At 38.5% G+C, this 16,372-nt stretch overlaps 1 protein-coding gene across 6 annotated transcripts in view; it reads left to right on the top strand.

Moving 5' to 3' along the window:
- MRTFA (myocardin related transcription factor A) overlaps positions 1 to 16,372 on the top strand; it is a 127,546-nt gene that overhangs the window by 67,907 nt on the left and 43,267 nt on the right. The window contains exon 1 of one of the 6 annotated variants that reach the window (XM_037006906.2): positions 5,234 to 5,256. The exons of the other annotated variants lie outside the window; for them this stretch is intronic. Coding sequence (XP_036862801.2) covers positions 5,253 to 5,256 — 4 coding nt within the window. The 5' untranslated portion in view covers positions 5,234 to 5,252. Of the gene's footprint in view, positions 1 to 5,233; positions 5,257 to 16,372 lie in introns of those variants that run through there. 6 annotated transcript variants of the gene reach the window in all.

The following is a 16,372-nucleotide window of genomic DNA, read 5'->3' as shown; positions in this document are numbered from 1 at the left end:
CAGAATGCTAAGCAAAGTGTGTTTATACATAGTAGGTGGTTAATATGCATTAGCTGAGTTTGTCTTCTGAGGTTTACTGTGCTTCCTGACACTAGAGGGCAGTGTCATGCCCATAAGCAAAATGTATTCCAAAGTAACAGATTTTGAGCACTCTGTCCTAATTCAGTTTTGTTCAATCTCATATTAATAATTCAAGCCTTCAGAAGGAACTCTCATCTTTTGTCAGTGATATTAATAAATAACTTTTTCCTGTAATTGTCTTGAATTTGATTCAGAATTATGTTGGACCAGAAGATTGGTAATACTTACTGGGAAGAAATGGTACATTGGAGAAATACTGGTATTAGGTGTCAGAGATTAATTTCTTGAGGGCAGAAGCCTGTTTGTGGCAGGCCGCTAGTGCTCCAGCACCGAGGTTCAGTCAGGAACCTGAAGTTCCTTGCTCAATCTTGCCAATGGTGAGACTTGGCCAAGTTGCTCTAAGCTGGCAAACTAGTTCCTTTCATTGTATAATGGGTATGATGTTGGTAGTCCTAACTCATAGGGTCAAATAAGATCAAATGTGTGAAAATAGCTTTGTAAAGTATTATATAAATGTATAGGGTCATTTTCCTTCTCAGTTCCTACCTTGTACTTAGAACCAAGGCAAGCACATAGTGATTGATTATAAATACTTTTGACATTAATTTTTCACATTTTTGGTAAAGAATGTGTTAAAAGCTGATGAGAGGTATATTGATACAACTACTCCCACCTGGGCTACACACACTGAGAAGTGATTATAGTCACAATAGTTAGGTTAACATATATCCTGTCCTTTGATGTTATGCAGCCTTAGAATGAATTTTGAGGTATATATGTATGTACAAACTATTTAGGTATGTATATGTGTGTGTGTGTGTGTGTGTATGTAAACTTTTTTAGTCGCCTTTCTAATAGATTTATTTTTGTCTATCCTCTATAACTTAAAATGTTCAGAATAAGCCAATTATTGTGAGGTTGTTTTTGGACTCATTATAGAAAACCAGGTTCAAATACAGTTACTTAGCCAAAATGGTGGATGCATGAGCATACTTTCCTGCCAGTCTTTTGGGTTAGAAAAGAAGTATGCCATTCTAGAAGAGGGTAGTGTAATGGTGGCTTTCATTGAGAGCAACCATAAGCTTGGAGCTTTCTCTAGTAAATCATTAGATGCATCAAATGAAATGTTGAGCTGAAGTTCAGTGCAATATAACAGTTACCAAACACTCTTGCCAAAGAGAGTTGCAGTCATAATTATCTGCAATCAAGCCATTTCCTGTTCAGGCTTACAAGTGGGGAACTGTCTGAAACTATAGTCCTATAAGATTGGTTAAAAAGGAAATGTCTTGGTGGGAGAGGCCTTGATGATATTAAATGACAACCTAGCAAGTGTGGGGATGGAAAGGTTATCCCAGGATTCTGGGGCTAACCAGAGTTTAAGGCATAGATCTAGATATCAAGCCCACTCCCCTGGGGTGGTCTGAATAAAAATCCTCAAAGGCATTGAGATATGTGCTGAACATACTCTCGCAGTGGGCCAGACAGATGGTACATTCCGGTACCGACCTTTGGAGGCCTGCCAGGTTACAAAGCTAGCATTGGAGGCGTGGCCATGCTGTGGCATGAACAGCCCAGAGAGCCTACATTTCATCTAGCATTTGGTCCTCCCCACTTGAGGAGATGCCTCAGGACTGGGTTGGTCTCTGAGTCCACTTAGGGGTTGGCATATCTTTTTATACCCTTTGCCTCTACCCCACATTGGAAGATTTTTACTATCAGCACAGCCCCTGAATTGACTCATATCCTCTAGGTGATTTCTCCAGACTGGGGATGACCCAGAGTTAGCCTTTGAGATGCCACAACTCCCCTCCCTTTCAGGCCCCAGCCTGTCTTCACTGACCCTCATTTTTATGTTTGACTATACCTTCTGTCTGAGAGTAGGTGAGGGCTGGCAAGTTGAGCCTCAATTACCTGTCCCTTCATTTGCTTCAGTGCATCCCTTTGGCTGTGTAAGGAAATTTGGGTGTGATACACTCAAATCAAAAGATTAGGCTTCACCATATCTCTCCCACCTCCCTTTCCTGTTACCCTTTTTATTTTTTTAATCTGATACTGAGCCTTTCCTCTCTCCACGCACACACCAATGGAGTCTCCTAAGCTATTTCTGTTGGTTTAATGATCCCCAGCTGTTGCTGTGGTTCTGGATATTTTCATGTCCCACAGAGGCAGCAGAGCAAGAGAAAGAGGGGTCTTGCTTGTGTATCGCACAGTGTGCCAGAGAGTCGAATGCATTTTTCTGAAACAACTAGGGTGAGACTTCTTAAGGAGGAATATTAATACTAGGATGATTTGGAAATGAAAGAAGAGAAACTACAAGCTAGTATCCAGGACATTTTTTTTTTTTTTTTTGAGAGGGCATCTCTCATATTTATTGATCAAATGGTTGTTAACAACAATAAAATTCAGTATAGGGGGGGTCAACGCTCAATGTACAATCATTAATCCATCTCAAGCCTAATTCTCGTCAGTCTCCAATCTTCTGAAGCATAACGAACAAGTTCTTACATGGTGAACGAATTCTTACATAGTGAATAAATTCTTACATGGTGAACAGTACAAGGGCAGTCATCACAGAAACTTTCGGTTTTGATCATGCATTATGACCTATAAACAATCAGGTCAAATATGAATATTCGTTTGATTTTTGTACTTGATTTATATGTTGATCCCACATTTCTCCTATTATTATTATTATTATTTTTATTTTTAATAAAATGCTGAAGTGGTAGGTAGATGCAAGATAAAGGTAGAAAACATAGTTTAGTGCTGTAAGAGGGCAAATGTAGATGATCAGATGATCAGGTGTGTGCCTATGGACCAAGTATTAATCCAGGCTAGACAAGGGCAGCAAGACATCCACGGATGCAGAAGATTTCTCTCAAAGCAGGGGGGGTGAGGTTCTGAGCCTCACCTCTGTTGATCCCCAAATTCTCACCTGATGGCCCCCCTGCGACTGTGCCTGTCTTAGGTTGTTCCTCCCTTGAGGAATCTTACCCGTCTCTGGCTAACCAGTCATCTTCCGGGGCCATACAGGGAAATGTCAAGTTGGTAAGTGAGAGAGAAGCAATATTGTTTGCAAAGGTTAGATTTTTACTTCTTTGAAGATTTATGCCCTGTGGCTTCTATGCCCAGCACTTGTCTCGAGGTATCTTTACCACCTGGAGGAATTATGATACTCGGTAAATTCGATATGAGGCACAAATTCTATTTAAGGGTTGTAATTAGGAAGGAAGAAGAAAAGCTATAGATGTAGCATATGAAGGAAACATGGGAGGATTGATTATTTCTTTGACATATCTTCTTGTAGAGTACCTTAAGTATGTATAGGTTTTAAACTACTAACTAATTTGCACACACATATTAACATAATAGGAATACGGTGACATAAACAAAGCAAATCTATAATTACCATCCATCTCCAGTGAAGCCAAGAAAACCATTTAGGCACCCTAGGCATTTGTGAAAATTTATCTATGATATGATGGATATTGTCCAGGACATTTTGAAATAAGTATTCTGCAGATAGGTGTAGCACCCTCTGCATCACTCACAATTATGCTAGAAAAATGTGACATGTAATAACTGTTTAATTGTTTGATCACTTTGCATTCTACTTCCATTTTAGTTCTGGAGCTGGGATGTCCTCTCCACCCACGGTGTGTGTTGAAGGGGCCAAACATCTAAATGAAAAGGAGACATCTGCAATAGGATCATATATGGCCATCATTCCTGAAGTGACCAGGAAAGGCATTGATGTCAGTTCTGCTTTAACTTAATGCAGGTTTGTTTTGTAAAATTTTGTGCAGAACCTGCAGTAATGAAATGTTCCACTTGCAAATTCAACCATACAATCTTCAGGAAACACAAACAACACAAGGCCCCTTACAGTTGAACATTTATATGACTTGTGAGAATAGGGAGTGGGAAATCCTACAGTCGTTAAATGGGCTACTATAGCATAATAGATAGGCTGGCTTTTCCTTTATGTATTTGATCTTGAGAATTTTAACCCTCCAGACAATTTTAGCTGATGGACTTGTAGCTTTCATACCTCATGTGCCACATCAACTTTTAATTTTATGGATTCTTCTACAGAGAAGACAAATTTTGCTGTATCCTTTACCAAATTTTTTTTAACATTCCTCTATATTTTTGAGACATTTAAATTTAAAAAAAATTTTTATATCACCTAGGATATAAGGGTGAGAAATTAATGTTTTTTTAAATTTAAATACCCATAGAGATTCAGATTTTTTATATACATGTATATATATTTTTAACCTGTTTGGACAAATTTCTAATTTTCAGTCACCTCTCTGCTCACTAACCCTTCCCCTAGAAAAAATTTTTTTTTCATTTAAAAGTTATTTCAATCAGAATTTACCTTTTTACTTTTTTCTCAAAATGTTGGGTAAATGTAATATCATTAATTACTACAAACACTGAAAGTTCATTTCAAAGATGTTAATAAGCTGAATAGGAAAAGCCTATCAGGTGAGTTTAAAATACTTTAATAGAAAAAACTAACTTTCTAGGTATTTATAGAACTTACTTTGAGGATATCAGCTTCTCTCACTATTTCAGTCACGATTTTTCTACCATGCTTTGTGTTTTTCACATCCACATTATGAAGGCATAGGAAGAGTGAGTTACTCAAATGTGATTTTAGGAAAAAATTTTTTTGTTGCTTCCAGCTTGTTGTGGAATAACCACCCTATTCCATGATTTAAATCTGCTCACCTGTCACCCACCTCCAGTATAGCTGGGTGCAAAATGTCAGCACCAGTAATACTAGTAGGGAATAGCAAATGAGATTCGAGGCTGCCCACATTTTCTGGTAGGGATAATCCTGTTCCTGGTGCCTTTAGCTTTGGAAGGAATTGTTCAGTTGGTCCTGCCAATCTAAAGGAAGCCCATTCCCAATTTATGTCCACCCCATTCAGACATCTGGTGCAAGTTCCGGTTATGCTCAGATCTTACGTGATGAAGTTGTTTGAGCATTGCCTTGTGGATCCTCAGGAGAGACCAATGACACTGAAGTAACTGCAGCTTGAGGTCTGTTGGCTGCAGTTAGAGGAGATTACTTCAAGGGGGAGATGAGCAGCTGCCCAAAATGAAATGGTGAACCACAGATTTTCAAGGATATGGGGAAGAGTTTGATTTATTTAGTTATGTGTAAGTATTAATATTTTTGCTATGACTCTGGCATTAAATGTGAGATGGTACAAGTAGCACACATTTTGGTATCAGCCAATCTGTGTTTGAACTCTGTGTTTCTTATTAGCTGTGTAGTTACTTCTTTGAACCTCTTCATCAGTAAAATAGAGGTAATAACATACCTCAAGTAGCTGTTGAGATTAAATGAGTCAGTGTAGTAGTAGTACATACACCCCAGTAACTGCCTAATGTAGGAGTTAAAAATAATTAGATTCCTCATTTCTTGTATCTTAGTTTCCTTCTTAAGACAAGCCTTTTTTCACTTCAGTGCCTTTACACCTACTACTTCTGCTGCCTGAAACACTCTTTCTCCAGATATTTTCATGGTTTAGCATATTATTCAGATTTCTGTGTAAGAGTATTCTGTCTCTTCCCTGTGTACTCTGTCTAAAATTACCACACCAATCACTCTCTGTTCTCTGATTCCACTGTGTTTTTCTTCACATAATGTAGCACTGGAAGTTATAATACGTATAGTTTACTTATTACATTTCCACCACTAGAACATATGCTGTGTGAGGGCAGGGACCTCATCCATCCATTTTACTACTGTAATACCTAGCACAGTGCCTAGGGGGATGATGAATGAATGAATCAACTCAGAATCTCCCTAGTGCCAGGGAAGGGCCCCTGGCAGAATGCAGGAAGGAAATTATGCCAGGAAGCAGGTGCTGTATGCTTTTCAGTGTAAATATTTCTGCATTGCGAGCCAAGTGAGATATGGGCCTGTGATGTTCTCTTGCATTCTTCCCGATTATGTTCTGTGTCTAGGGGGACCCCTTTGACCTTTACATGTGACCACTATTACCCTGTTGAGAGTCTCTTTTCCTTTTAGAGTTTTAATATAAGGGGGCTTCAGATTCTGGGTTTCTGAGATGCTATATACTAGTCACTGAAATCACCTGGATTTCCCCTTGGGGAAAGTATATAGATCATTTTTTTTCCAGCCACATTATGCAGATATCACTATTAATACAGTGTCATTTTTAAACACCAGGAACTGGTGTGTTTTATGAAAGGAGAAAAAGGCAACGTATAATAGTGGTTAAAGGCTCAAGCTGGAGATTGAGATGGAACTGAGTTCTAATTTCTGCTGTGTCCTTTACTTACTTTGTGACCTTGGGCAAGTTGCTTATCTCTCCAGTGTTGAATTTCCTCATCTATAAAATAGTGTAATAATAGTATCTTCCATGTAGTTTTAGGAATTAAATATGACAGTGTATAAGTGTTTTCACCATTTTATACATATTGTTACATAATACAGAAATCTTTCATTCTGCATATTGATTTTTTTAATATTAAGGTATCATTGATATACACTCTTATGAAGGTTTCACATGGAAAACATTCTGGTTACTGCATTCACCCATATTATCATGTCCCCATACTCCATTGAAGTCACTGTCCATCAGTGTAGTAATATGCCACAGAATCACTACTTGTCTTCTCAGTGCTACACTGTCTTCCCCGTGACCAACCCCCATACCATGTGTACTAATCACAGTACCCCTCAATCCCCTTCTCCTTCTTCTACCTCTCCCCTTTGGTAACTGCTAGTCCCTTCTTGGAGTCTGTGAGTCTGCTGCTGTTTTGTTCCTTCAGTTTTGCTTTGTAGATACACTCCACAAATGAGGGAAATCATTTGGCACTTGTCTTTCTCTGCCTGGCTTATTTCACTGAGCATAATATCCTCTAGCTCCATCCATGTTGCTGCAAATGGTAGGATTTTCTTCTTATGGCTGAGTAATATTCCATCGTGTATATGTACCACATCTTTATCCATTCATCTACTTATGGACATTAAGTTGCTTCCACATCTTGGCTGTTGTAAAGAGTGCTGCAATAAACATAGGGGTGCCTATGTCTTTTTGAATCTGAGAGCTTGTATTCTTTGGGTTAATTCCTAGGAGTGAAATTCTTGGGTCAAATGGTATTTCTATTTTGAGTTTTTTGGGGAACCTCCATATTACTTTCCACAATGGTTGAGCTAATTTACATTCCCAGCAGCAGTGTAGGAGGGTTCCCCTTTCTCTGCATTCTTGCCAGCATTTATTGTTCCTGGTCTTTTCGATGTTGGCCATTCTAACTGGTGTGAGGTGATATCTCATGGTGGTTTTAATTTGCATTTCCCTGATAATTAGTGATGTGGAGCATCTTTTCACATGTCTGTTGTCCATCTGAATTTCTTCTTTGGAGAACTGTCTCTTCATATCCTCTGCCCATTTGTGAATCGGGTTATTTGCTTTTTGGGTGTTGAGGCACGTAAGTTCTTTATGTATTTTGGATGTTAACCCCTTGTTGGATATGTCATTTACAAATACATTCTCCCATACTGTAGGATGCCTTTTTGTTCTGTTGATGGTGTCCTTTGCCATACAGAAACTTTTTAGTTTGATGTAGTCCCATGAGTTCATTTTTGCTTTTGTTTCCCTTTCTCGAGGAGATGCGTTCAGGAAGAAGTTGCTTATGCCTATGTTGTCTTCTAAGAGTTTTATGGTTTCATTACTTACATTCAGGTCTTCGATCCATTTCGAGTTTACTTTTGTGCATGGGGTTAAACAATAATCCAGTTTCATTCTCTTACATGTAGCTGTCCAGTTTTGCCAACACCAGCTGTTGAAGAGGCTGTCATTTCCCCGTTGTATGTCCATGGCTCCTTTATCATGTATTAATTGACCATATATGGTTGGGTTTATATCAGGGGTCTTTAGTCTGTTCCATTGGTCTATGGGTCTGTTCTTGTGCCAGTACCATATTGTCTTGATTACTGTGGCTCTGAGTAGAGCTTAAAGTTGGGAAGCATAATCCCCCCAGCTTTATTCTTCCTTCTCAGGATTGCTTTGGCTATTCTTTTGTCTTTTGTCATTCCATATGAATTTTAGAATGATTTTCTCTAGTTCACTGAAGAACGCTGTTGGTGTTTTGATAGGAATTGCATTGAATCTGTAGATTGCTTTAGGTAGGATGGCCATTTTGACAGTATTAATTATTCCTATCCATGAGCATGGGATGTGTTTCCATTTATTGGTATCTTCTTTAATTTCTGTCATGAGTGTCTTGTAGTTTTCAGAGTATAGATCTTTCACTTCCTTGGTTAGGTTTATTCCTAGGTATTTTATTCTTTTTGATGCAACTGTGAATATAATTGTTTTCCTGATTCCTCTCTGCTTGCTCATTGTTAGTGTATAGGAATGCCACAGATTTCTACGTATTAATTTTGTATCCTGCAACTTTGCTGAATTCAGATATTAGTTCTAGTAATTTTGGAGTGGAGTCTTTAGGGTTTTTTATGTACAATAACATGTCATCTGCAAATGGACAGTTTAACTTCTTCCTTGCCAATCTGGATGCCTTTTATTTCTTTGTGTGGTCTGATTGCCCTGGCTAGGACCTCCAGAACTATGTTGAATAAAAGTGGGGAGAGTAGGCATCCTTGTCTTGTTATCGACCTTAGGTGAAAAGCTTTCAGCTTCGCGCTGTTAAGTATAATGTTGGCTGTGGGCTTATCATATATGGCCTTTATTATGTTGAGGTAGTTGCTCTCTATACCCATTTTGTTGAGCGTTTTTATCATAAATGGATGTCGAACTTTGTTGAATGCTCCTTCAGCATCCATGGAGATGATCATGTGGTTTTTTTTTTTTTTTTACATTTGATGGCAATTTCTTTCCTTTTTATTTTTCTTCATTAAATATATTTTCTGCTATGAACATGTCTCCCTTTTAACATCAGAAAAGGAAACTTCTTAAAAAAGTCATTATCTAGTGTTTGTATAGATGAAGTAAAATGTGCTTTCTAATTCAATAGAGTTTTTTTTATATTATTAATGTACAGTTACTTGAACAATATTATGGTTACTAGACTCCCCCATTATCAAGTCCCCCCCATATACCCCATTACAGTCACTGTCCATCAGCATAGTAAGATGCTATAGAATCACTACTTGTCTTCTCTGTATATACTGCCTTTCCCATGTCCTCCCATTACATTATGTGCACTAATTGTAATGCCCCACTGTCCCCCTTATCTCTCCCTTCCCACCCACCCTCCCCAGTCCCTTTGATCATGTGGTCTTTGTCCTTCTTTTTGTTGATGTGGTGGATGATGTTGATGGATTTTCGAATGTTGTACCATCCTTGCGTCCCTGGGATGAATCCCACTTGATCATGGTGTATGATCCTCTGGATGTATTTTTGAATTCAGTTTGCTAATATTTTGTTGAGTATTTTTGCATCTATGTTCATCAGGGATATTGGTCTGTCATTTTCTTTTTTTGTGGTGTCTTTCCCTGGTTTTGGTATTAGAGTGATGCTGGCTTCATAGAAGGAGTTTGGAAGTATTCTCTCCTCTCCTATTTTTTGGAAAACTTTAAGGCGGATGGGTATTATGTCTTCTCTAAATGTCTGATAAAATTCAGCGGTGAATCCATCTGGCCCAGGGCTTTTGTTCTTGGGTTTTTTTTTTGATTACCAATTCAATTTCATTGCTAGTAATTGGTATGTTTAGATTTTGTTTCTTCCTTGATCAGTCTTGGAAGGTTGTTTTTTTGTAGAAAGTTTTCCATTTCTTCTAGGTTATCCAGCTTGTTACCATACAGATTTTCATAGTATTCTCTAATAATTCTTTGTATTTCTGTGGTTTCTGTCATGATTTTTCCTTTCTCATTTCTGATTATGTGTGTACATTCTCTTTTTCTCTTAATAAGTCTGGCTAGGGGTTTATCTACTTTGTTTATTTTCTCAAAGAACGAGCTCTTGGTTTCATGACTTTTTTCTATTGTTTTATTATTCTCAATTTTATATATTTCTTCTCTGATCTTTATTATGTCCCTCCTTCTGCCGACTTTGGGCTTCATTTGTTCTTTTTCCAGTTTCAATAAATGTGAATTTAGACTATTCATTTGGCATTGTTCTTCCTTCTTTAAATAGGCCTGGATTGCTATATACTTCCCTCTTAGAACTACCTTCGCTGTGTCCCACAGAAGTTGGGGCATTGTGCTGTTGTTTTCATTTGTCTCCATATATTGCTTGATCTCTGTTTTAATTTGGTCATTGATCCATTAATCAATGAATCATTTAGGAGCATGTTGTTAAGCCACCATGTGTTTGTGAGCCTTTTTGTTTTCTTTGTACAATTTACTTCTAGTTTTATACCCTTGTAATCTCAGACGTTTTTGGTACAATTTCAATTTACTGAGGCTCTTTTTGTGGCCTAGTATGTGGTCTGTTCTGGAAAATGTTCTGGAAATTGAGAAGAATGTGTATTCTGCTGCTTTTGGGTGTAGCATTCTGTAGATGTTTGTTTTGTACATCTTTTCTAATGTGTTGTTCAATACCTCTGTCTCTTTACTTATTTTCTGTCTGGTTGATGTGTCCTTTGGTGTGAGTGGAGTGTTGACGTCTCCTAGAATGAATGCATTACATTCTATTTCCCCTTTTGATTCTGTTAGTATTTGTTTCACATAAGTAGGTGCTCCTGTGTTCAGTGCATGGATATTTATAATGGTTATATCATCTTGCTGGACTGAGCCCTTTATCATTATGTAATGTCCTTTGTCTCTTGTGACTTTCTTTGTTTTGAAGTCTGTTTTGTCTGATACAAGTACTGCAACACCTGCTTTTTTCTCCCTATTAGTTGGATGAAATATCTTTTTCCATCCCTTCACTTTTAGTCTGTGTATGTCTTTGGGTTTGAAGTGAATCTCTTGTAGGCAGCATATAGATGTTTCTTGCCTTTTTTATCCATTCTGTTTCTCTGTGTCTTTTGATTGGTGCATTCAGTCCATTTACATTTAGGGTGATTATTGAAAGATATGTACTTATTGCCATTGCAGACTTTGGATTCATGGTTACCAAAGGTTTAAAGGCAGCCTCTTTTCTATATAACCATGTAACTTAACTCACTTTTTCTGCTATTGATTCTGTATTTCTCTCCCTTCTTTTTCTTCCTCCTCCACTCTATGTTAGGTGTTTTATTCTGTAGTCTTTGTGTTTTAATTGACTGATTTTGTGGATAGCTGATTTTATTTTACCTTTAGTTAGTATTTGGTTGGTTTACTTTCTTTGCTGTGGTTTTATTTTCTCTCATGGCAGCTATTTAGCCTTAGGCATACTTTCATCTAGAGCAGTCCCTTTAAAATATACTGTAGAGGTAAAATATAATTTGTGGAAAGTAAATTCTCTCAACTTTTGTTTATCTGGGAATTGTTTAATCCCTTCAAATTTAAGTGATAATCTTGCTGGATACAGTATTCTTGGTTTGAGTCCCTTCTGCTTCATTTCATTGAATATATCATGCCACTCCCTTCTGGCCTGTAAGGTTTCTGCTGAGAAGTCTCATGATAGCCTGATGGGTTTTCCTTTGTATGTGATTTTATTTCTCTCTCTGGCTGCTTTTAATACTCTGTCCTTTTCTTTGATCTTTGCCTTTTTCATTATTGTATGTCTTGTTACTGTGTGTCCTCCTTCGGTCACTTGTGTTGGGAGATCTGTGGACTTCCATGGTCTGAGATTCCCCAAATTGGGCACGTTTTCAGCAATTACTTATTCAAAGACACTTTCCATCCCTTTTTCTTTCTCTTCTTCTGGTACCCCTATAATGCTAACATTGTTCCGTTTGAATTGGTGACACAGTTCTCAGTATTCTTTCATTTCTAGAGGTCCTTTTATCTCTCTCTGCCTCAGCTTCTCTGTATTCCTGTTCTCTAATTTCTATTTCATTAACAGTCTCTTCCACTTCATCCAGTCTGCTCTTAAATCCTTCCATTGTTTCATTTCTGTTATCTCCCTCCTGAATTCATCCCTTAGCTCTTGAATATTTCTCTGGACCTCCATCAGCATGGTTATGACTTTTATTTTGAATTCTTTTTCAGGAAGATTAGTGATTTCAGCCTCACCAAGCCCTCTCTCTGGAGTTTGAGGGATATTGGACTGAACAAGGTTCTTCTGCCTTCTCATGGCAATAGGAGTGTTCTCTGGCAAGTGGCACGTGTGTCAGCTAGCAGAACAAAGTCTCTTCCTGCTTGCTGGTCACCAGGTGTGTCTGTTTGTGCTTGTTAACCGCACACAGGGCACAGCCTCTGTGTTAATCCCCTAAGCTGCCATGGTGAGGCAGCCTTCAAGATGGCCTAGTGCAATGGCTGGTGTCACAGGCCAGCAGTGCATGTTCTGCCACAAAAGCAGAGACCCTTTACATATCCCGGTCTCCGCACCCATCTCTGCTGTCTGTGTTGGTCAACCTCTTCCAGGGAGCAGCCTCTGGGTTAATCCCCTGAGCTGCCATTGGCGGGATGGCCCTCAGGATGGTGTTGGGCATTGGCGGGGGTTGCAGTCAAACCATGTGTGTTCTGTCACGAGACCAGAGCCCCTTCTTGCTTCCCGAACTCTGCGCCCATCTCCGCCATCTGTGCCAGTCAACCATGCACAGGGAGCGGCCTCTGGGTCTGGGCCAGTTAGCTGTGCACCACTCTGTGCTAAGCTGTGTGGTTGCTGTAGGCAGGGCTGCACCCCAGCTGTTCTGCAGCAGTAGTGGGTCTGCCGGTTTGCTTGCAGTACCCGCGGGGAGTAAGGAACTGCAGGCTGCTTATCACCAAGGGGGTTCAGAGCAGAGTGGCGTTGCCACCCAGGGGATTAGGGCGCCTGAAGTTCCTTAAAGTTCCCAACCTGCTGGGCTGAGTGTGCCAGGACGATACTGTCCACCTGTTAAATCCTTGTTCCTTTAAGACTTTTAAAGTGCCCGCTTTTCTTTTATCCCAGGGCAGCTGGCTGTGCGAACCTGCTCACATTCTCAATCTCAGACCTTGCTTTTCTGCTCCTCCAATATCCAGTTCACCATGTAGTGTGTGTCTGTACTCCCAGGGTAGACCACCAGGGCTGGTTATTTTGCAGTCCTTCCCCACTCCCTTCCCACTCTGATCCCCTTCCTCCCGCCAGTGAGCTGGGGTGGGGGTAGTGCTTGGGTCCCGACAGGTCACAGCTTTGTATCCTACCCTTTTCCATGAGATGTTGGGCTTTTGCAGATGTAGCCTGGCTTGTGTACTGTATGTTCTGGTCACTCTTTTAGGAATAGTTGTATTCACTGTATTTTCAAAATGTATATGGTTTGGAAGAGATTTCTGCCACCCTACTCACCCCGCCTTCTGGAGAATCTCCATCTAATTGATAAATTTGAATAAGGTAAGATAACCTACCAAGCTGCACATCTCCCTTTCCGGTGAAATCTGAGACTGCTGATTGATAGAAGCCACAGATCTGGGCTTGAGAGCATACCTCTTACTTTTACTGTTTCTTTCCAATCCTGATTGGTCCAGTTGTTTGATATATCCAGTTCTTGATACTGCCCCTTGAATGCTATTCATGTATTTCTACAGTCTTAGAGGGGTAAAAGTGTATAACTTATACTCCTTTGCTTTGATTTCCCAAGTAGCCAGTTATTCAAATAGCAATTGAACACCTTTATTTGAAACAGATGGAAAACTTGATTATTTTCATGGGGATTGGAGAACCAAGTGTTCCATATTTTCTTTTTATTCCAATCCTTTTCTGACAGGTAACTTAGTTGATTCACCATCCATCAGCTTTAAAGACATCTGTTCATCTATATATAGGCTGCTCACACAGACCAATTTAGAAACATGATACATTAAATTTGTGGAATTAAATAACAGTGAAGGTATACCGACTCATGCTTGTACACAAATAGGTATTTTTGTTTAGTTTTATTGACTTGGAGAGCGGAGAGAAATTGGTGATGTGCAACATATAGAGAGATTTCATCATAGTCCTACTTTTTGAAATCTCTTTGGTGTCTAGCATTGTCTGTGAAAATAATCATTTGAACTAGTATCAGATATTTCTTGGTGAGGGTGGATGTGCATTAAATGTATGGCCTCTGAAATATACCCCTGATTTGGTACCTTCCTCAGTGAATACAGAATTATATGGCTCTTGTGGTATTTAGTGAAACTGAGTTATTACATGATTTCTTCCAAAATAAATAAATCCCTAGGGTCTGGAAACATAAAGGCATTTTATTTAGAGTACTTAGAATTAAGAGGAATTAAGAGGGGCTAAGGAAAGGGGAAATTCATATAAATATGCATTTCTTTGTAGCTGAAAGTCTCATACGAAGGATCATTGTATTTACACACGGTTGTCTAAACTGTAAAATAAAATGTAAATAAACTGTAAAATAACATGAAGTATAGGTTGACTACCATAACTCTGATTTTACAGCTTAGGTCTTTTTTTTTCCCCTCCTTACAAATACTGTCAGAGTTAGCAGGAGAGGATTATGGAATGTATAAAACAATGCATACCTACAGTCAAGTTGTAGTGACATCCAAGATAATGCAGGGTAGATTCTAGTATTTGAATGGGGAACTTGGTCAGATTTCAGATAAGCATGGAGTTTGGTTTGAATTAACCGCTGAGAGGAGCAAGATGGAATTTCAGAGGGACAAGATGAGCTTTAAGATGGAAAAGGTTTATTAAATAAATTTTCTTTGAACTAGAGCTGTTTTTAAAAAAGAGCTCAAATAGGCCTTTACTGTGCTTTCCATAAAAAAACTTGAATCATAGGCTTAAATTTTTGCTTTCATGAAGCAAGAAGTTTTTCAGTCAAGAAGTATACATAATGTCCCTTATGGTTTTCTCTGTATATGGTTTATTTAGGAGGGTTGTGGACTAACATTCCAAAATCTTTTTTGGATAATAGCCCTGCTTTTCATTAGCTTTTGTTTCTTTTGAAGTATTCAGACTTACTGAATTACATTTAGATTTCTCTATTCTTTGAAATCAAATTAATTTGTTATATTTAATCATTTTCTAATAGCTCATCTTCCACTGGGCCTTAGAAACACTGTAAAAGATTAAAAGTATATGCCCTTTTTACCCTCTTACTTTATCCTGCCTGGCCCTCCTCTTTCTTCCTTCCATAGACATATGGCATAGTATTAAGTGCCTACGCTGTAGAGTCTCAGAGACCTGGGTATGAATCCAGGTTCTAGCACTTTTGAGTGTTGAGACCTAAAGCAAAATTTTAGTGGTCTGATCTTTAGTTTCCTTTTCTGTGAAACTGGAGATAATAATTGTACCATCCTCACGGGGCTTTTTTTTCTTCTTCTTTATTTTATTAAAAGAATATCAGTCACTTAACATGGGGTCTGGTATATAGCAACTCTTAATAATTCCTAACTACTATTATTTGTGTTTTATTACTATAAATTATTATTTCTGCTGATCAGTGGTTATAATTTATTCTGGAATCAAGTTCCTAGATTCACTTAAATGTATTTTACTGAAGTTGATCACACAAATGTCTTTGACCCTGGCCTGAACCATTCATTTTCCTCAGCCCCTTTGTCTTACCAGAGAATGAACCCAGGTGATCACATTCTATACCTGTTATTTCATCAGCACAGGCTTCCAGAAGACCCCAAAGAAGCAGAGAAGTAAGGAGCCCAGGTTCTAGAATCAGAATGCTTGGGTTCAAATTCTGTTAATCTTTTAATCTGCGATAACTTTAGGTAAATAATCTCTCTGCACCTCTTTCTCCTTACCTGTTAAGTAGGATTAATAATGCCTGTGTTATTCCATAGGGTATTATAAAGATTAAATGAGTTAGAACATGAGAGTACAGAGAGCAGTATCTGGCACAAAGCACATGTTCTACAAAACTACAAATGTTAGCCACTCTTGCTGTTTTTATCAGTTTTATTGTGCAGGGCTTTGTTTTTAATTGTAAATCTGTAAAAAATAAAAGCAATAGTAATAACCGTTTGATTAGATTTTTCTGTATCATCTTGAGATAAAATTCAATTCAAAAAACACTTACTAAATGTGTACTGTGTATTTAGTGCTGTGTTGGGGATATATTAATAAGATATATTTCCTGCCCTCCAGGAGTTTAAACTGATAGGAGAGAGAAAATATACTGGGCAAAATATTACTATACTTTTTATAACAGATGAAAGGTAGATCACGAGAGAAGGAGAGTAATTCTGAATGTTGGGGAGTTGGCAAGGTCAGGTGAAGAAGCAGGCTTTTCCAGGTGACATGAAAAAAGAGTTTGGCAG

The sequence above is a fragment of the Manis javanica genome, chromosome 10, assembly GCF_040802235.1.
Source record: "Manis javanica isolate MJ-LG chromosome 10, MJ_LKY, whole genome shotgun sequence".
Taxonomy (NCBI): domain Eukaryota; kingdom Metazoa; phylum Chordata; class Mammalia; order Pholidota; family Manidae; genus Manis; species Manis javanica.
This window is presented reverse-complemented; position numbering and strand designations above follow the sequence as displayed.